General features: G+C 39.5%; 1 protein-coding gene across 13 annotated transcripts in view; it reads right to left on the reverse strand.

Moving 5' to 3' along the window:
* CADPS2 (calcium dependent secretion activator 2) overlaps positions 1 to 22,433 on the reverse strand; it is a 492,820-nt gene that overhangs the window by 84,347 nt on the left and 386,040 nt on the right. For 7 of the 13 annotated variants that reach the window (XM_065883712.1, XM_065883720.1, XM_065883714.1 and 4 more), the window contains 2 exons: positions 12,739 to 12,842; positions 11,144 to 11,152 (listed from right to left, as the gene is read on the reverse strand). In XM_065883712.1, coding sequence (XP_065739784.1) covers positions 11,144 to 11,152; positions 12,739 to 12,842 — 113 coding nt within the window. The remainder of the gene's footprint in view (positions 1 to 11,143; positions 11,153 to 12,738; positions 12,843 to 22,433) is intronic. The other 6 variants (XM_065883719.1, XM_065883723.1, XM_065883721.1 and 3 more) reach the window with 1 other exon arrangement.

The following is a 22,433-nucleotide window of genomic DNA, read 5'->3' on the forward strand; positions in this document are numbered from 1 at the left end:
AGAGGAACAAAAAGAAAGAATGAAAAGGAGTGAAGAAAAGCCTATGAGATTTGTGGTACATCTTCAAGTGAACCAATTTGATATGTATTATCAAATACATATTTCTGGAGTTCCAGAAAGAGAAGGGAAAGAAAAAGGGTCAGGAAATTTATTTAAAGAAATAATGGCTGAAAACTTTCCAAATCTGAAAGAAATGGACATACAGATTGATGAAGCCCAAAAGATCCCAAATAGGTTGACCAAAAGAGGTCCACTCTGAGACACATTATAACTAAAATGTCAAAAATTAAAGACAGAGAGAGGATTTTGAAAGCAGCAAGAGAAAAGTGACTCATCATATACAAGAATAAGGCTATTAGCAGATTTCTCAGTAGAAACCTTAGAGGCTTGGAGGGAGTGGTAAGATATATTCAAAGAGCTAAAGAAAAAACTGCCAACCAAGAATACTATACACAGCAAAACTGTCCTTTAAAAATGAAGGCAAGATAAAGACTTTCCCAGACAAACTAAAACTGAGGAAGTTTGTCACCACTAGACCTGCCTTACAAAAAGTGTGAAAGAAAATTCAAGTTGAAACAAAAGGATGCTAAATGCAACACAAATGTATACGAAAGTATAAATCTCACTGGTAAAGGTAAATATGTAGACAAACAATACTGTAATGGTGGTGCATAAATAACTTTTAACGCTAGTATAAAATCTAAAAGGGAAAAGTAGTAATAATAACTATAACCACAAAAATTTGTTACTGGATATATAGTACAGAAGAGGTAAAATTTGACATGAATAACATAAAGTATGTGTAGAAAGTCCAAGTGCAGGGTTTTGTATATGATTGGAATTATAGGTTTAAAATAGATGGTTAAAAGCTCTGAAGTCCAGTTGAGAGGTCAGCTTTACCTATTAGTAATTAATTTAAATGTAAATGGATTAAAATCTTCAATCAAAAGACACAGAGTGGCTGAATGGGTAAAACAACAAGATACAACTATATGCTTGCTATCTATGAGAAACTCATTTTAGATTTAAGGATACACATAGGCTGAAAGTGAAGGGGTAGAAAAACATATTCCATGCAAATGATAACCAAAAGTGAGCAGGGGTGTCTATACTTATATCAAACAAACTACAGTATATGTTAAAAACTGCCAAAAGAAATAAAGAAGGTTATTACATAATGGGAAAGGGTCAATTCACCAGGAAGCTAGGACAATTATAAATATATAAGCACCCAAACATCAGAGCACCTAAACATGTAATCCAAACATTGACTCTGTATGGAGAAACAGATGGCAACACAATTACAATAGGAGACTTCAATACTGTACTTTGAATAATGGAGAGATCACCCAGACAGGAAGTTAGGAAACAGCAGACCTGAACACCACCAAATGGGCCTAACAGACACATACATACATTCCATACAACAGCAGTAGACTATACATTCTTCTCAAGTACTCATGAAACATTCTCTTGGAAAGATCACATGCTAGGTCACAAAAACAGTTTTACAAATTTAAGAAGATTGAAATAATCCCCAGTATCTTTTCCAACAACAGTAGAAAAAAGCTTGAAATGAATAACAAAAGAAAAAGAGAAAAAACATAGAGACTAAACAAGATACTCTTGAACAAACATCAGATCAAAGATGAAAGCAAAAAGAAAGTAGAAAATATCTTGAGACAAACAAAAAACATAACATACCAAAACTTATGGGAAAGCAGTACTAAGAAGGAAGTTTATAGCAATGAACACCTACATTAAAAAAATTTTTTAAATCTCAAATAAACAATATAACATTACACCTCAAAGAACCAGAAAAAGAAGAACTAAGTTCAAAGTTAGAAAAAGAAAGGCAATAATAAAGGTTAGAGTATAAATAAGTGAAACAGAAAATAGAAAAACAATAGAAAAAATCAAGGAAACTAAGAGCTGTTTTTTAGAAAAGATGAAAAAACTTTAGTTAGATTAAAAAGAAAAGAAACAAAGAAGACTCAAATAAATAAAATCATTCAAATGGAAGGGAGACATTTCAACTGATGCCACAGGAAAGAAAAAAGAATCATAAGAGACTAGAATGAACAATTATACATCAACAAATTAGACAACCTAGAAGAAAAGGATAAATTCCTAGACATATATAATCTATCAAGACTGAATCAAGAAGAAACAGAAAACTTGAACAAACCAAAAACAAGTAAGGAATTTGAATCAGTAATCAACAACCTCCAAAGAAGAAAAGCCTAGGAACAGATAGCATTACAGGTTAATTCTATCAGACGTTTAAAGAAGAATTAAAACCAAGTCTTCTTAAACTCTTTCAAATAATAGAAGGGGGAACAATTCTTTTTTTTGCGGTACACGGGCCTCTCACTGCTGTGGCCTCTCCCGTTGTGGAGCACAGGCTCCGGACACACAGGCTCAGCGGCCATGGCTCACGGGCCTAGCTGCTCTGCGGCATGTGGGATCTTCCCGGACTGGGGTGTGAACCTGTGTCCCCTGCATTGGCAGGTGTACTCTCAACCACTGTGCCACCAGGGAAGCCCAAGGGGGAACATTTCTAAACTCATTTTATGAGGAGAGTATCACCCTGATATCTAAGGCAGAAAAAGACACCATACGCAAAGAAAAATATAGGCCAATATCCTTGATAAACATGGATGCGAAAATTATCAACAAAATATTAGCACATCAATTTCAACAGCATATTAAAAGGACCAGACACTGTGACCAAGTGGGATTTACCCCTGGGATGTAAAGTTGGTTCAACACACACAAATCAGTCAATGTGATACACCAAGTTAACAGAGAGAAGGATAAAAATCACATGATCGATCATCTCAGTAGATGCAGAAAAAACATTTGACAGAATTCAACATCCTTTTATGATAAAAATTCTTACAAATTAGGTATAGAAGGAACTTACCTCAACACAACAAAGGCCATATGTGAGAAGCTCACAGCTAACATCATATTCAGTGGCGAAAAACTGAAAACTTTCCCTTTAAAATCCAGAATATAGCAAAGACGCCCACTCTCATCACTTTTTTTTCAACACGGTAATGGAAATCCTTGCCAGAGCAATCAGGCAAGAAAAGGAAATAAATGGTATGCAAAGTGGAAGGGTAAAATTATCTTTGCAGATAATGTGATCTTGTACGTAGAAAAACCTAAATACTCTATAAAAATTGTTGGAACTAATGGACAAATTCAGCAAAGATGCAAGATATAAAATCAACATACAAAAATCAGTTGCATTTCTACACACAAACAATCTGAAAAAGAAATTAAGAAACAATCTCATTTACAATAGTATTAAAAAGAGTAAAAATTCTTAGAAGTAAACTTAACCAAACAGGTGAAAGTCCTGTAAACTGTAAGTATAAAACACTGATGAAAGAAATTAAAGTAGTCACAAATAAATGGAAAGATATCTGGTGTCATGGATTGGAAGAATTCATATTGTTAAAATGTCCATACTACCCAAAACAATCTTACAGATTCAACACAAACCCTATCAAAATTCCATTGAACATTTTTTATAGGAATAGAAAAAACAATCCTAAAACTCATATGGAACGATGAAAGATCCCAGATAGCTAAAGTGTTCTTAAGAAGAACAAAGCTGAAGGCATCACACTTTCTGATAGCAAAATATGTATATTAGTAAGCTGTGGTAATTAAATCAATCTGGCACCGGCATCAAAACAGACACCTAGACTAATGAAGCAGAATAGTGATCCCAGAAATAAACCCACACATACATGGTCAACTAATCTTCAACAAGGGTGACAAGAATATACAACGAGGAAGGGACAGTCCCTTCAATAAACGGTGCTGGGAAAACTGGATATCCACAAGCAAAAGAATTAAACTGGACCCTTGTTTTACACCATATACAAAAATCGACTCAAAATGCATTAAATACTTAAACTTAAGACATAAAACTATGAAATTCCTGGAAGAAAATACAGAGAGAAAGCTTCTTAACTTTGCCTTGGCAACGACTTCTTAGATATGACACCAAAAGCACAGACAACATAAGCAAAAACAGGCAAATCATCAAACTAAAAAGCTAATGCACAGTAAAGAAAACAATCGACAAAGGAATGGGAGAAAATATTTGTGAGCCATATACTGGATGAAGGGTTATTAGTATCCGAAATATATAATACACTCCTAAAACTCAAAGCAAAAAAAGAAATAACCTGATTAAAAGATGGACATGTGACCAAACAGACATTTCTCCAAAGAAGACTAACAAATGGCCAACAGGTATATGAAAAGGTCCTCAACATCACTAATCATCATTTGATTTTCAAATGCAAATCAAAACCACAATGAGATATCGCCTCACACCTGTTAGAATGGCTATTATTAACAAAAACAAAACAAAAGATAAGTTTTGTTGAGGATGTAGAGGAGAGAACCCTTGTATACTGTTGGTAGGAATGTAAATTGGTGCAGTCACTATGGAAAACACTTGAAGGTTCCTCAAAAAATTAAAAATATAACTATCATATGACCCATCAATCCCACTTCTGGGTATATATCTAAAGGAACTGAAATAAGGATCTCAAAGAGATACATATTCTACCATGGTCAATGCAGTATTAGTCACAATAGCTAAGACACAGAAGCAACCTAAATGTCCACAATGAATAGAAAATAAAATATGATATTTATATACAATGGGATATTTTTCAGCCTGATAAAAGAAGGGGATCATGCCATTTGCGGCAACATGGTTGAACCTGGAGGATATTAACTATAATAAGCCAGACACAGAAGGACAAATACTGTATGATCCCACTTATATGAGGAATCTAAAATAGTCAAGTTCATAGAAGCAGAGTGTAGAATGGCTGGGGAAAGAGGGAAAAAGGGAGGTATTAGTGAAAGGGTACAAAGATTCAGTTATAGAAGATGAACACATCCTAGAGGTCTACATACAGCGCAGTGCCTTTGGTTAACAACACTGTATTGTATGCTTAACATTTTGCTTAGAGGGTATATCTTATGTTAAGTGTTCTTATCACACTCACAAAAAATAAAGTGGACTTCTCTGGCTATTGTATCTCAGTTTTGTTTTAATTTGCATTTGTCTAATTTTGAATGAGTTTAACATTTTACATATGTTTTAGGGCTCTCTTTATACTGTTTTTAGTGAAATGTCTCTCAGGTCTTTTCCCCCTTACTTTCATTTAACTTTTGATAAGTGTTATAATTTTGTAACCAAATAACTACAAAGCACACACATTTCTGTGATACAGATGTTTTTGTTATTCTTCCAATTAAAAGTAACTTTTAATAAATGTTTAATCATACTATATACTCAGAGAAGTCCATATTTACTTTCAAGAACTTTCTAAGAACATGTGAGATTTGTGGTCGCAAAACTCCATTCAATTCCCTCCAGTATAAATTAGATTATAACAAAAAGAGTCAAACCACAAACCAAAAAAAGGTGGATTATAAAATACTGACATATTGAGAATTTTCTTAAAAACTTCTGTCACAATAATAATGTTCAATATGTTTATAAAAAACATTACCGTGTAACTAATTAGCAGATGGAAACTGAAGAAAACACTGGCTAAAAAAAAGAGTGGTGTAGTACAAATCACAGACTACAGAGGTAGGAACATTTTTAATGGTTGGCTCAAAGCACATAACTTCGACTTTGCTTGTATAAACATGTGAATGTGAAAACCTGCTGGAAGTGGTATGTTCTATGTAAACCAAGCTATTGCTCTTTGAAAATATTATATTTGAATAATTTTTGTTTAAATTTCTACCAGAATGGGTATATGACAATAATATAAAAGGAAAAAAATAAAATAGCATACACAATTTCATTGCATATACCTTGCTCCTGTCTTTTAGAGCTGTGTTGGTGACATAGATAAGAAGAATCTGAGATTCCTCCCTCTGAGTAGAGCAGGATAGAAATGCTACTGAAAATGCAGCACTGCAAAGAGAGACATTTTCAAAGTCTCACTTCCAGTTCACAACCAATACCTTTGCGAAAGGTTAAAATTAAGACAGTAACAGCCGCGTTAGGTCAAGATTGTATCAAGACTCTGAGAAAAATTTCCAAAGCTCTTTTTAAAGTTTACTTGGAAGACAGAGTCGCGGTGGGGAATGGAACACGATGGAAGATAATTTCCTTTAAAAAAACAGCTTCAGGTCGGCGAGACTTTGCTATCAACTGGAAAATTTCATTACGTTTTGCAGAAGTATATATTTATGTTTCAAATTGTATCTCTGACGATGATGTTATTCCTAATGAACGTAAGCCAATCTGTGACGAATGCATACTGTTCTAATGATGACCAGAGAAAGCTTTAAGGAACCACTGTCCTTGAAAACGAAAAGCAAGGGTTGCAGGCTGTTACCCTGAGAACACAGGGTCAGTTCTCCCACCTGTCCCCTCCTGCTTTTTGCCATCCCTCTGGGTGGCAGTCCTCGCACCCCGGGTTGGTGGTAAGAGGAGAGGCTATATAATTTCCGTCCTAGAGCGCCACTTCCTGGGAGTGGCTGAGGCTCCACGGCATGAGGGGCTCCACCAGGGAGGAGAAAACCCTTCTCAGCAACACACCCATCTGTACGGCACCAATCAAAAGTCACGATTATCTAGGTTAGAGTTATCTTGGCTCTAAAGCTAAGCCACTAATTAGTGTAAATGAGACAGCACAGGCAGAAGGCAATGTTTAACTTGATTAAGAAGGAAATACAAAACAAAACTTGATTGTAATCCTTTAGCCATACGATTTCTATCAAAGTTCTAACAGTAAATAAATCTTGTACAGTGAGAACAATATTTGTCGCAGGCTGACAATACTTTGAAAGCCGTGTCTGTTTACTCAGAGTAGTTGAAAATAGTGGCAGGTAAGACTATCCCTGAAACTGGAAGCAGAGTACTGAGCTTTTGAACTTGGTGAGATTTAAGTGATGATGGGCAAATCAGCTCCCTGGGTGGATTTCCATTTCCTCATCTGCAAATTGCTAATAACGATACTTGTACCAGCCTCCTCCAGGGCTGTTTGGAAAAGTCAAGGAATATGAAAATCTCTTGCTGCACAAAAGTAAAAAAATGAATCATTATCAGTAACATAAAAATGAGTCAAAATTCACACAAATCTTATATTGTGACTTTAGATATTTTAAAAATAATGATATCCAACATGAATGGAATAGTTTCTATGTGCCAAGTACAGTAAGTCCCCTACATACAAATGAGTTCTGTTGCAAGAGTGCGTTCGTTAAGTCCAATTTGTCTGCTAAGTCCAACAAAGTTAGCCTAGGTACCCAACTAACACAATCAGCTATATAGTACTGTACTGTAATAGGTTTATAATACTTTTCACACAAATACATAAAAAACAAACAAACAAAAATAAACATTTTTAATCTTACGGTACAGTATCTTGAAAAGTACAGTGGTACAGTACAACAGCTGGCATCCAGGGGCTGGCATCGAGTGAACAGGCAAGCAGAGTTAGTGACCGGAGGAGTGAGAGGAGGTGGGAGATGGTAGAGGTGAAGGACCGTCAGCAATAGGAGACGGAGGGCAAGCTGCAATTTCACTCACGCCTGACGCTGATGGCACAGGTTCTGGTTCCTTGCTGGATCCAATTCTATCTACCCTCTTGAAAAAACGATCCAGTGATGTCTGGTTGGAGCTCTTTTTTTCTCGTCATAGATGACACGGTAGCACTGGATTGCATTCTGAACGGCGGCTGCAACCTTCGTGCACTGTTCTATGTTCGGATCCTGTGCCTCAAAAACTAACAGTGCCTCCTCAGATAAAGAAAATCCCCTTGCCACTTCCTGCATCGTGAATCTCTTAGTTCTTCAGTTACTTCTTCTTCCTCTTGTCTCTCTTCGTCCTTTCTCTGGGCCTCCAATTCCATCAGGTCTTTATTAGTAAGCTCCTTGGGCTACACAGCAAGGAGTTCGGTGAAGTTGTCCTCTTGTAGATCTAGCTTGAAATAAAGACACTGTACTACTGCAGTCCATACAGTTGTGTACAGTAAAGTACACAAAAGCGCAACCACCTGTAGAGGATGCACGCACGTGACAACGTACACCAGATGGGTGAACTAACTTACGTGATTAGACATGAGAAAGTATGTTCGCATCTTTGAAAGTTGGCAACTTGAAGGTTCATATGTAGGGGGTTTACTGTACTATTCGAAAGGCTTTTTATACATTATCTTACTTATTCCTTTCAGGTAGATGGTATAATTATCCTTATCTTATAGGTTAGCAAACTCAGAGATTAAAGAACTTGCCTAAAGTTGGTTGGTAACAGAGCAATAATTTGAATCCAGGTCAGCTGGAGTGTAGAGACCAAGCTCTTACACATACAGCCTCTTCTTAATTAACTACACATGGCACAGGGCCTGTCTGCCTGTCGGTCTAGTTTTGCAGATCAGACCAATGTTAATGTCCTCTGATTTTTTTCTTGCCGGAGCATCTTTTAACGGTCTGATTTCTTTATATCTCTTCGAATTTCTTTGAGGTCTTAGGCTTTTGATTACTTTTACCCTCAAAATATAGTAAACATTTCATAATTTAAAATACCACAAAAAATATGGCTGCAGAAATGAGCAAAAATAGAGTGTCTGATTTTGTAATGTATTACGTGCTTTTTTTCCCCCCCAAGAAAAGATCAGCTTGCAATCCTGTATTTTGTAGATCCTGTATTTTGTAGATGATCCTGTATTTTGTAGATGATCCTAAAAGCCCTGGTGTCTAGGATACCCAGTGTCTAGGGTATCACCACAACCTCCAACGTACACACAGAGCAACACAATGCTAAGGGGTCATATTCTAGAAATATTTAAGTGCTTTTGAGGAGCCAGCAGAATGGACTAAACTAAACTGGTGACACCTAAACTACTGCCAAATGAATCATAAGTTTTCTGCACTCCTGATTCACAAAAATCTTTCCCTAATTGTGTTCATAGATGAATATAAATATTGAAATAACCAAGTGAGATGAAGAACTGAAACTGCTTCAAAACATGTTGGGGTAAAGTGCTACTCTTAATATTATACATTTATAAGTCAGTGAGTGACTAACAAACATTTTTGATAGGATATTTTTGCCGATGCAGTTTCGTTTGAGAGTCACTGCTGCAAATTGAATTCTGCCTCTGTAGCTTAGTTGTATGAAAGCCACTTACTGGTCATCTTCTTCCAAAAAGAGGAACATTTGCTGGACCACAGGCTAATCTAACCCTAAACCCATCCTAAAAAAGAAAATGTCGATTTACTCACCGGCTACCCAGATATAAATACTGGCAAATAAGATGGACTCAACTGTTGAGATGAGTGCAATTCAGTTAGTAGTAGGTAGTAAACAGATCTTGTCTGTGATCAAGTTTTGTATAACTACACTTTAAGATGGTCCTTAGATATGCATGGTAGTAGAGAGGAATAAGGATATGAGGAAGTAAAAACAATGGAAAAAAAATTTTAAATCCAACATCCATTCTCTTTATGTTAGAATCCATCCAGACGCATAAACTGGTCCAGACACCGATGTTCATGTGAAGGACCACGTGCACAAATATGTGTGTCCGTACTGAACTCCTCTCCCTGCCCTGACTCTGCTGCTGGAGCAGCCTGCAACCCAGCCAGCTGGAGCGCAGGATGCAGCAACCATCTACAGTGAACCGACAGCTAAGTTGCAAATACCGAATTACCGCCAGACATCCCCTTGGCCTACAGTGTCACTGATATGGTGGACAATATCATATTTAAAATATTTCAGGGACCCTCAATTAAGATTCCGCTGCAACAATAAATCACAAAGTAACAACCTGAGCTGTGCTCGTATCGATCATGTTGCCTCTCTCTCTGCCCCTTCACTGAGGGATATTTCCAGCCCTCCATCCCCATAGCAGAGTCCCAAGATATGCCAGGAGAAGAGCCTGACAGGACAGAAGGGACATCTCCAGGCTCGCACCATCCTCCTCCTCTCTGCGTTTATATCCCTGCTACGATGCTAAGTGCCAAACCTGCCAGCAAAACTAGGACAAGGCACCCATACCTGCCATTCTACTGAAACCAAGAAATAACAATGTGGTTCCCTGGAAAGTGTGGAGTCTGGAGTTGGCCTGCGTCTTCACCCCGTCACTGACCAGCTGTGCACCTGGCAAGTTTTCTTAGCAGGAAAGTGCTGCGTGTGTGTGTGGAGCGAGTGGGCTGGTGAGAGCCTAAGGCTTTCTGGTCGGCATCTGGTACTTGCCGCCTTTGTCAGAGTGAGTGAGTGGCCTTGGATGGACAGCTGTCGGATCAGTTTGTCTAAACTTCTGGTCAGACACAGTCTCCTCACGGGAATGTGGAAGACGTCCTTCAAGATTTTCTGGAAAGGAGTGTAAACTGTCTTTCTCAAAAGAAAACACAGAAAATCGGAAGAAAAGCCTGAGGGGAGAGGTGGAGAGGCCTTCAGAGAGAAGGGAGGACTGTGTTATGAGTAAGTTACTGTCGAAGATCTGAAGGACGTGAAACCTGCTTAACTGAGAAACTGCTGAAGGACAGAAACAACCTCTTGGCCTTGTGAAGTGAACCGCCTCTGTGGAGGAAAGGAGAGGGAAATGAGAGGAGCTGACACACGGCCACCTGAAGCTCTCTGAGGCAGACGCATTAACCTTCGCCAAGGGAGCCGGGCCGGGTCCTCTTTCGTGCAGTAGAGTCTAGCCTGGACATTCAGCAAAATCAAGATCAGTGTACAATGCAGTCCATCAGTTCACTGTGGAAATGACTTTGGAATCAGGTCAATTCACCCCCCAATATTGTTCAAAGGAAAAGCTGGATCTCCTGGTTAAAAAAAGAAAAAGGCCAAAAAAAAAAAAAAAAACGCTAAAAGATAAAACCAAAACCAAAATGGCAAAATCCTCTCAGCTGGCCTGTACTTAGATGGCCAGCAATAATTATGCATGCAATTACTAATAAGACACATTCACGGAAACAGTACAACAAAGAGTTGCCCATTTAAAGAAATACGGTCTTTAATTCCAAGGAGAGGGACTAAGGTGGCTTTAAAAGTGTAACCAGAGTGTGTTCTATCTTATCTTCACATAAAAGAGTTATTCCATGCTAGAAAAATGGTGAAAACAATTTTACTCACCTCTCTTCCCTGAAGAATCCCAAGAATTTGGAAGCATTGTGGAATGAAGACATGTCATAGTGTTACAAAGCATTTTAAAAAGAGGTCCTCATGACACTTCTATATTTTGGCATATAGTTGAGTTACATTTATGAGTTTTGATTACCTCTGTTCAAAAAAGTCAACTGTATTTCTGTGGATTAGAAACTAAGTAATATTTACATTTTAATTGTGTTTGGATACACTGTACTTTAACAAGCATGTAGTGGTTGCAGGGAGTATATAATACTAATTACATTTAAAAGACAGGAGAGTTATTATTTCCCTTATTAGTGCAGGAAAATTAAATGTAATTTTTGTGAAATGTATAGGAATATTAGATGTACCTGTTTAGATGAAATTGGATACCCAATCAGAATTTTTTTTAATTCAAAAAGGTCTAATACTCTGATAATGCCTTTCAACAAAAGATAACACATACGTACATTTTATCATATAATCATTTTCATTGTAACATAGCGGTAGTATTAGCCTAGAAAAGCTCCTCCTGGGAATTCACTTCAAATTACTGAAGCAGCTGTTTCTTCAGTTTAAAATAAAATATCCATAACAAGTTCACACATGACAGATGCAAGGTAAAAGCTAGATTCCACAGTGTGAGCTAAAAGCAGATGTTTTGAATGATCATATTTATAACCAGATCCAATAAATCTTAGCTATCTATAGCAAGGTTTCATGAATATTCTTTTCTGAGAATTTGCTTAAAACGTACTTCCTGTAGTTTCTTATATTTTTGAGAACAAGGCTTCATTAAATACAAATATTCTATAAATTCTTCTGTACCTGGTCTTTTTCATACTTACTCATTTCATGTGCTTCCTCAAGAATAAAAGCACTGTTAAAGGGCACTGAAATTTATTACATTTATTTAATCCTACACATTTTCCCTACCTAATTCAGTCAGAAAACTCGTTTTTTAAAATAAACTCATGGCTATTAGAAAGAATGACACTTTTAAGTCTCAGAATAAGCAGTTTGCCTGATGAAATACCATTCTATATTTTTAGTGAATGTCAGTATATAATTAGTACTAGAACTTTTAAAAATCTCTTAAAAACGAAGGTTTGGTGAAAATTTAAAGAAAAGTTTGACAGTAAAAGTGAAAGACCGGAGTTATCAATCATACAGCTCTGAACGTCTTCTATTCAATTTTGGTGCCCTATAGTTTATCACTACTTTCCCTTTTGCACACGGATTAACTTATATTTCGAAACTAAAGCAATCGGGGCACGGGGGAAAAGCAAGTGATCTGGCATCACAAAATGGGGGTTCGTGTTCCAGCTCTGCTTCTTACTAGTTGTACACCTTAGGCAGATCCCATAAGTTCTCCCCCGTTCCTCACAGGAAGACAGTTGTCAGGAACAGATACGAAATTATATACACATATAATTCCTTTGTAACATATAGGAGTTGTATTTCCAGGAAATGCACACATGTTCTCAGTTTTCTGTAGATAAATGGCCAGATGTGTATCAAAAGCCACTTCCTCAGTGCTGCTCCCACTATGGTGAAGCATTATGAGATGCTTTATGTGACAGTTAAAACAAGCCCATCACCTCTGCATGATGCTCTTCATTCTGCTGTAGGACTTCTATGCAGAGCTCTGCTAGGTGAAGAACCTCTTCCAGCTTCCTAGCAGGAGTCGCCTGGTTCATGGTCTCTGCATTAAAAACAGATCATAATAATGTTACCTTGAAAATAAAAAGCCAAGCGGATTCTAAGATGTTAATGATGAGACCAGGGTGTTGAAACAGAATGAGAAAGCATAGTTTTTAGAAATGAGAGACAAGAAATACAAATGAATACAGTCTTTAAAAAAAAATCAGTTCACAAGATTGCACAAAATATTTCACCCACAAAGCAATCATGGGAAACTGCAAGTGCTTTGCCATTTAACATATTACAACTAACAGGTGCATCAGCACATTAGATGCTCAACTTCTGCAACAAACAAGTTATAATTCTCCTCAAGGTCAGAAATACAAAGAAAGGCAGATACCACAGTCTTTTCCTTCCCTCTGTATTGTATTAGCAATACAATACCATTCTCACGAGATGAGTCATTCCTGGCATTAGTGAAACGCAGGCTTTTCTGTTGCTATTTAGATTTCCAGCCTGAAATGTCTAAGGTTCATGTTGATCTTAAATGGAAGAAGTACAAAGTCACCTAAAACAGCTCTGACAGGCTGCAATTAACTGATTTCCTCTCCTCCAACCGGGGAGGGCTCTGAAGAGCCATTCTTTAAAGTTGAAGGTTCTCTCAGCATTACAGCAAACTGGTATAAAAAGGCCAGGCCACAATGAGATTAAGTGCACCTGAAATTCAGCAACAGAGAAGGCAAAGCAGTTGATTTCAGAGATAAAACGAACTGGCAAAACTTAGAGGTGCCCTGTGTAATGAAACTGTTTCACAACTGTGAGGAATAGTTTCCAATAAGGATACTAAAGATAAACGTTTCTGGACTCTCTCTTTGCCCCTGTATGGAGATTGTAAGGAAGAGAAATAAAATGTTTAGATAAAGACCTTTTTCTGTGGAACCTAAGGAGTTTTTTTGTTTTTTGTTTTTTTGGCGGGGGCAGGGCAAGAGATCTATTCCCTCTACGTCTCCCTATAACTTCAGCCTTAACTTTGGAAGACTTCCATTTGCTCTTAATTTGTTTCCAAGGGACATACGATTCAGTGAAACAGCCTATGACTGGTGCTTGTTCATTAAACACTTTTTATAAGCTCACTATGGGTCACAGTGTGATGCATGTGGGGTTTCCCATCCTCCAACCCTGATACACATCCTCCCAAACTCCCCTGCAGGATTAAAGCCACTGCTCATCTGTCACAGGGATCAAAGAGTAGGATGATTCTTCAGGAAAACAGTCCGCCAAACACAACAGAGTTGAGTGTGCCTACAATAATCTTAGCTGTGGGAAGTAGGAGGAAGTAGAAGACATGTCCCTGCTCTTAAACCACTCAGACTCCAAAAATCACTGCTGCTGGGACCCTTAGACATCCACTATCCAACCTCCCGTCTGTTTCATGATCACTTCAACATCCTCAAACGAGGGTGAAGTCAAGGAGGCTTGTGACCTTGCACGACAGTCTGCTCCACTTGGGGGCAGCTCTCGCTATTGCAGTGAGGAAACTTCAAAGTTTGGAAACAGTATAAAGCAAACAGAGGGGAGGCAGGGGATGTTAGGAGAGACTGCTGAGAGCAGGTGTATTTGGGGGGGGGGGCGGGATATCAGTGGGAAGATAAGCAGAACCTGAAGCAGGTCCTAAAGGAGAAGCGAATGACCTGGGTAAGAGGAGCAGGGGTTTCTAGAAATGCTTGCATGTCAGAGATGTGGTGCGTTTCAGAGGAAGGTGATGATGAAGGTGGCCACAAATGTCACCATTTATTGAGAGCCAATTACGTGTCAGACCCGGCACCAGGCACTTCCCATGTGTCATCACACTAATTTTCCTAACAGCTTTAAGCCGTTTGGTTATTTATTCATGTAAGTCGTAAATGAGGAAACAAGCTTGGAGAGATGAAATGCCACAGCTAACACGTGGTAAAGGTGAGACCTGACTTGGTGTGGGCTCTTAGCATCTCTAACCTGCATTTGCCTGGCTGGAGTAAAAAAGTTCTGGGAAATGATGGGTGAGGAGCCTGAGGTTGGATCGTGGCTTCCCTGGTGGTGCAGTGGTTGAGAGTCCACCTGCCGATGCAGGGGACACGGGTTCGTGCCCCGGTCCGGGAGGATCCCACATGCCGCGGAGCGGCTGGGCCCGTGAGCCATGGCCGCTGAGCCTGCGCGTCCGGAGCAGGGTTCTCTCAGCTTTTCTCTGAGGCTTTAAGTAAGAAAATAAATAGACTCAGTAACTATATCCTATCTGGTAACCTGGAGCAAATGTTTCTTTGCCGGGCTTCAGAATAAATTAATTTTGGGAGAACGTATTTGTGGTTGTGTGGTACAAGGAAGGACTGGTGGGGACCAGGTCTAGCGTATGGAGAACTATGGGAAGACGGTAATGGGAACAGAAAAGAAGAGAAGGTGAAGGGACGCTTTGAAGAAAGGACTTGCAAGCCTTTGTGAGTGACTAGAAATTGCGGGTCAGAGAGGACAATGACTGAGGTTTGGAGACTGCATGGCTCAGAGAATGGAGATGTGTGGCTGATGAAACCACCAAATGTGTCTTCGGTGGGCCACCCCACCTAATTACCATGTACATAAAATTTAAAGCAAGCAAATTATTCTAAACTAAAAGGAAAGTGGTGCATTGTAAAATCTGCATGCACAGGGAGTTAGGATATCTGGATCCTTTGCCTGGAAAACTCCTACTCATCATTCAAGACACAGCTTTAATGCTACCTTAAATGTAGGACCTTCTCAAAGTTCTGGGGCTGGGTGAGTCACTCCTCCCTCTGGGTTCCCCTATTACCAGCTCATGAGCTGTTACTAGACTAGGCCCAGATCAGTCAGAAACTGGGTCTCATGATCTTGCGCTCTCACTACCTTGAATAGGCTTTGGACCATGACAGGTACTTAATGAATGTTTACTGAGAATGCAGTAGTATAATTTTTGGGAAAGGGCATGTTAAAAATAGAATCAATGCCCAAATTATTTCATTTCACTTTGTGTGGGATTGCAAATAGCTCTTCTGTCAATCACAAACCAAGGGTGGCCAAGACAGCAAGTCCACCAATGAAATGCAGCTGTAGTCCAAGGACACTGCTCAAATAATTGATGAAGCTGTGTTCTTAAATTATTAGAGATTTTTGGGGAAGAGTTTTCAAAATAATTTTTAATTCTCAAGAGCGTATCACTTATATTCTTTAATGTTTCCATCTTTAGATTTTTTTGTTTTTGCGGCTGCATTGGGTCTTTGTTGCTGTGCATGGGCTTTCTCTAGTTGTGGCGAGTGGGAGCTACTCTTCATTGCAGTGGCTTCTCTTGTTGTGGAGCACAGGTTCTAGGCACAGGGGCTTCAGTAGTTGCGGCTCGTGGGCTCTAGAGTGCAGGCTCAGTAGTTGTGGAGCACGAACTTAGTTGCTCTGTGGTATGTGGGATCTTCCCAGACCAGGGATCGAACCCGTGTCCCCTGCATTGGCAGGCGGATTGTTAACCACTGCGCCACCAGGGAAGTCCCTCCATCTTTAAGAATTAGAGGGTGTTGAATTAAGTTGAGGATTCTTAACCCTAGGGGTTAGGAATAGGTTTTAGGGAGTTCTTGAACCCCTTAAAATTATATGCTAATTTTTGTATATAGAGGCATTTTTGGGGGAATGAAAGATCACAACTTTCAGATTCTCAAAGTAGTCTATGAGCCAAACAAATGGTAAGAATCACTGAACCATATATGCTCTAAGATTCCTTCTAGCTAAGAGAGTCTATGCTTCCTATAAATTTTGGGCTTTACCTATATTGGATTATATCATTTCAACTTCATGAGGAAAGGGAAAGGCAACAAAATGTAATTGTTTTGATCACAGAAGAGAAACTTATTTTTCCTACATACTTTAGTACAATATTTACTCTACCCCTAAAACCATTCTGAAAGTTAGGGGGTCTTGGAGAGGTTAAAACAGTGATAATCCAGTGACTTGAATTCTTTTCCATGTTCAAATTCTCTGAATAGGATTAACATACACACACATACACTCAACTGAATATATATGTTCAATAAAAATTTCTGAAATAGCTGAAAGCTTGAGTTTATAAAGTCACCATATCCTTAGCCACAAGTAGGCAATAAAAGGAAAGAATCAAGGAAGCAACCTGAAAACGTATTTCTGTTTATGTGTGAATATATCAAAACCAGCTTTTACATTTAACACTCTCTTAAGGAAAAACTCACAGAGTACCCTGTGTTCGACTGAAACTTAAAAACAGTCTGAAACACTTTATTCTTTCTAGATTAAATTTACTGAGAGGATCAAAACTTTGTACTTGAACATAATGACCACTCTAATACTTTAAACAAACAGCATTTTTATCAAGTACACTACGTATGCCATCTCTGGCTGCCACTCATTTGACTACAGCCAAGAAGTTTCATGCATTTTTTAGCTAGAACTCTACTAGATAACAAGGTTATCAACAGCTCCATTAAAATTCTGAGCACTGTGAATATTTGAGAATTCCCCCTTAAAATGTCCACTTTCCCTCTTTTTGCAACATTTCTACAGCATTACAGATGCCTCTATATTCTTCAAGCTTCACACCAAGTTGCTGGTAGTTGGTAACGCATTTCAAATGGTGGCATTTAAAACAAATACACCCCAAAGTAGCAAGGTTTCTTGATGAATTTCAATGTATTGCTCTTGGCTACAATACTTCTTCATTCTGGAACACTTTTACTTTTCTATGGCAACACTGCTAGGCTCCTCCAAGCAATCCCTTGTAATTATGCACCTGTGTACATTTAAGAAGAGATCTCACTGGAAAAAAAAGTCGGAGGTGGGGAGATGTAAGAAGACAGCCTGACCATCATGTGTTAGCAGGCTTTAACTCTGTTCCCCTGCTTCAAAGAGGGTGCATACTCTCAGCATCCTCTCCTTGGCTGCCTCCTTTCCTGCCACTGCCTGTCACATTGGATACACAATGATGCTCAGTGTGAAGGTTGTAAGGGGATATGGGGAGAAGACCAGTAAAATCATTTCAGTCCATTTTTCTCCATATAAGATACAAAGAAATTTGATATGTATCTGACCTTAACTTTTAGCAGACTGATTGTATCTGTACTTGCAGCTAAACAAGGACTAGAATTCAAGATGGTGTTGGATTGAAGGGCTATGGTGATAATCCCACTGCAGTACTGCCTTGTCTACTCTGCATCTAGGTCATGATAACAGCTAGGAGGAGTTAACACCAACATATAATTCCTATATATGCGCTAAGATTTCTTTTTTTTTAACATCTTTATTGAAGTACAATTTATTGGAGAAACTAATAATATAGTTTCTGCTTTATAACAAAGTGAATCAGCTATACATATACATACATCCCCATATCTCCTCCCTTGCACTAAGATTTCTTGCTGGTTCTTCAACATCCCCAGATTTTGTGGCCCTGAATTCGATTCAACTAACATATATTGCATGTAAGATATTGTACTAATAACCGAGGGGATAAAATGATGAACAAAACAGTATTTCTGCCTTCAAACAATTTATGTATCTCTTTCCCTAACCAGTTTATAAAGTAGAGGATAGAGCTGCATCCCATGCATTTTTGGTCAATATGAGGAAGTTCTATAATAAAGCTCTGATAAAGCGTGAATTAAATGCATTCAATATGCAAGAAAAGAGTTACTAGCTTGCAAGAAATAGGATCAAAGATATATCAAAAAGAGGGCTTTAAACTGCTCATGCGTAATATATGGAGTCCTTCAGAATCAAATTATCCTTTTAATGGGTGGGTGTTTGAGTTCAGAAACATTAGATCAGAGAAAGCAGCAGTCTGACACTGAGGTCTCCCATCTTTTTCCTCCTCCCATCTGAAGAAAAAGAACTCCCTCCCTCTAAAGGACAAAAATCAGATGAATGCGGAGAAAGCCCTGACATTCAGGAGGTAACTGAGGCAAGAAACTTGTATGCCTGAAGAAAAGACTGGGGAGAACTGCAGGTCCTGGGGAAAAAAAGCAGCCACATAGCACAGGGAGATCAGCTCGGTGCTTTGTGACCGCCTGGAGGGGTGGGATAGGGAGGGTGGGAGGGAGATAGATGCAAGAGGGAGGGGATATGGGGATATAGGTATATGTATAGCTGATTCACTTTGTTATAAAGCAGAAACTAACACCATTGTAAAGCAATTATACTCCAATAGAGATGTAAAAAAAATCCTAAAAAAAAAAAAATAAATAAAAGAAAGAAAAAAGAAGAGGAATGAGGGGGAGAAAATGGGCAAATGACTACTTTCTAGAGAAAGGAGTTAAAGGAAGGCCTACAGTTTGGAAGGAGTAAGGATGTCAGCAACATGGAAGCATCTACATGGGACACTGTGGAGACCCAAGTAGTGAGGCTCTGCCTTGTGAGGTTTAACTAAACAAGGAAGTTGAGCCAAGGGTACAACACCTGAGTTCTTCTACCTGAAACCCTAAAGTTCATTCAGTAGCAAGGACTGTCAGCACCCTCTCTGTGGACTGCTGGTCAGAAAAACTTATCTACCCACAGACCCCGATGAGAAATGGTGGAACGGACCCCTCTATTTCCTTGTGCCCTTTCTCCACCAAAGTAGACGGTGACTGCTCCCACCAGCCACCTCACCCTCTTAAAAAAACATAGGGCAAAACCACATTACACGCGTTGCGCACTGCTATGGGCACATACATGATTTGTACCAGTTAGAGAGATCAGAAATGGTTCCATCTGAGCTACCACCTCCATCTTAAATGCCTTTTTCCATTCATACACCCCTTTAGGCCAGCCCAGCTGGCTCAGGGAATTTCTACTGGCTCCCTAGTTTGTCCTAATTTAAACCTACCTTAATTCTTGTCTGGGATCAGTGTTCTCCCTCTTTGCATGATCCAGACTGAGGACTCAGTTGGAAAGTGTAAATATTTTTTTTTTTTTTTTAAGAAGATGTTGTGGGTAGGAGTTTATTAATGAATTAATTTATTTTTGCTGTGGTGCGTCTTCATTTCTGTACGAGGGCTTTCTCTAGTTGTGGCAAGCGGGGGCCAGTCTTCATCGCGGTGCGCGGGCCTCTCACTATCGCGGCCTCTCTTGTTGCGGAGCACAGGCTCCAGACGCGCAGGCTCAGTAGTTGTGGCTCACGGGCCTAGTTGCTCTGCGGCATGTGGGATCTTCCCGGACCAGGGCTCGAACCCGTGTCCCCTGCATTAGCAGGCGGATTCTCAACCACTGCGCCACCAGGGAAGCCCGGAAAGTGTAAATATTTTATTGAGATTTTCTGACCCATCCTTTAGCTCCAGGCATAGCAACCTGTGGTGAGTGATACAGTACCAGAGTCTAGTACAGCTAGACATTCAGGAGGTAACTGAGGCAAGGCGGGGGGGGGGGAATCTCCCTCGACTTAGTCCCCTAGAGGGAATAGTATATAACTTTCTGGCTAAGAAGACCACCTCAGAATCCAGGAGAAAGGCGGTGTCTAAATCTAAAACCCACTTCTCCAGCCTGACCTATACTTACTTGCCCAGTATGTGACGCCCCAAGACTTGGTACTGTCAACTGATGCAAAAGGATGGAGAATCACTGACTCCCTCTTGGCTTGTCTGACTGCAATCTACTATGGTTCTATGACTGCCAGACATAATAATCACTCTAATCAATGAATGGAGTATTTTCAGTATAGGTCTGTAGTTTGCAACTTCATCATGCACCAGAATCACCTGGAGGGCTTGTTAAAACACAGATTGACAGCACTACCCCTAGAGTTTTTAGATTCAGAAGGTCTTGCTTGGGGTCAAAGAACTCGCAGTTCCCAGGAGATGCTGATGGTGCTGGTTTGGGGAACGCACTTTGAGAACTACTAGTGTTTACGAAAAACAAAGATGAACTGTTTAACCTTCAGATTATTTCCTCCTTTACCTACCCGAAATCAAGCTATATATATATAATTTTTTTTTTAAAAGAAGATGTTGGGGGTAGGAGTTTATTAATTAATTAATTTATTTTTGGCTGTGTTGGGGCTTTGTTTCTGTGCGAGGGCTTTCTCTAGTTGTGGCAAGCGGGGGCCACTCTTCATCGCGGTGCATGGGCCTCTCACTATCGCAGCCTCCCTTGTTGCGGAGCACAGGCTCCAGACGCGCAGGCTCAGTAGTTGCGGCTCACGGGCCTAGTTGCTCCGCGGCATGTGGGATCCTCCCAGACCAGGGCTTGAACCCGTGTCCCCTGCATTAGCAGGCAGATTCTCAACCACTGCACCACCAGGGAAGCCCAAGCTATATCTTTACATAAACTTCATTTTAGGAAAAAGGTGACTTTTGTGTAGAATCGGAACACATTTTACCTTTCAGTATTGTTATCCCAGATAGGATGAGGTACATATTTGGACAATCCTTAGATGAATGAAAATAATCTACGATGTTATGGCCTGCCTATGGACGTTTAAAATCCATGAGAATACCAATGCCACAGATGTTGGAAAACAATAGGTCTGTGGCCTCCTAATCCCAAGGCTCCCTTTGGGGCCAACTTGTTTAATGACCCTGTCATTTAAACCAACAGTTGCAGTTAATATCTCCTTGGAATTAACCATGCTAATGATACACTGCTTTCTATTAACTGTCCTGCAGTCACAGTCACATTAGCTGCTTTACCTGGATTATCTTTCGCATCAATAAGTTCATTTTTAAGGAAATGGTCAGCTATAGAGCAAAGGAGAATTGGATACTGGACTAGAGGCAATGGCAGTCAAACTGGAGGCAAACTGAGCAATCTCCATAAGGCAACAGCCAGTGGTGATCCATGAGTGCCTGGCCATAAAAAGTCAGATACCTCTGGACGTAAATGTCAGTGACACTTCGTGAACCTTCCTTGAGGAGGAATATGGAGGCATCGTCTCCTCTTAAGATCTTAAAGACATGATGGTGATGGAATTACAGAGAGGATTATTAGGACACACACACGATTTAATATTATTTGGTTTAACATTTGTCACAGGCTTTTACAATTATGTGACTTATAGGAGTGGAGAAATAGGGGGGGGTTCCCTGGTGACCTCATGGTTAGGATTCTGGGCTTTCACTGCCAGGGCCAGGGTTCAATCCCTGGTCGGGGAACTGAGATGTCGTGCAGTGCGGCCAAAAAAGAAAAGAAAAAAAAAAAAAAAGATTGGAAAAACAGACACCTTGGTTTGAGTTTTATTAAAGTTTTAACTTAGCCCTTTTAGCTACTGAGATTCTGGCTCTCCTTAAATCTGTGAAACCAGAAGATCTAAGATCTCACAGGAAGAAAATATCTGCATCGCGTTGCTGACTGCAGAGCCTGTGAAGGCTTGAAAGAGAAAACAATTTTCTTACATGCATATTTACTTTGCTCTGGTTAGCTCTGGCTGGAACTGTGTGGTAGGATTCTAACGACAGCAGAAATTTTCCTCCACTGGCCGTTCTGTCAGCTAGTTGCATAACAGGGGCTTTTCTAGAGACTGGGCTTTAGCCATGATAGCTATATCTGTATTTCACATACACAGATTACATTCAGCAGCTGAAACTGAGAAATGGCCCCTTCCCTGGTTTATTGCTCTTCATATATATATATACCGCATTTACTTCTCCCCAATATAATTCAGATTCAGAAACTGAAAACC

Source organism: Phocoena phocoena, chromosome 9 (assembly GCF_963924675.1).
Source record: "Phocoena phocoena chromosome 9, mPhoPho1.1, whole genome shotgun sequence".
NCBI classification, from domain to species: domain Eukaryota; kingdom Metazoa; phylum Chordata; class Mammalia; order Artiodactyla; family Phocoenidae; genus Phocoena; species Phocoena phocoena.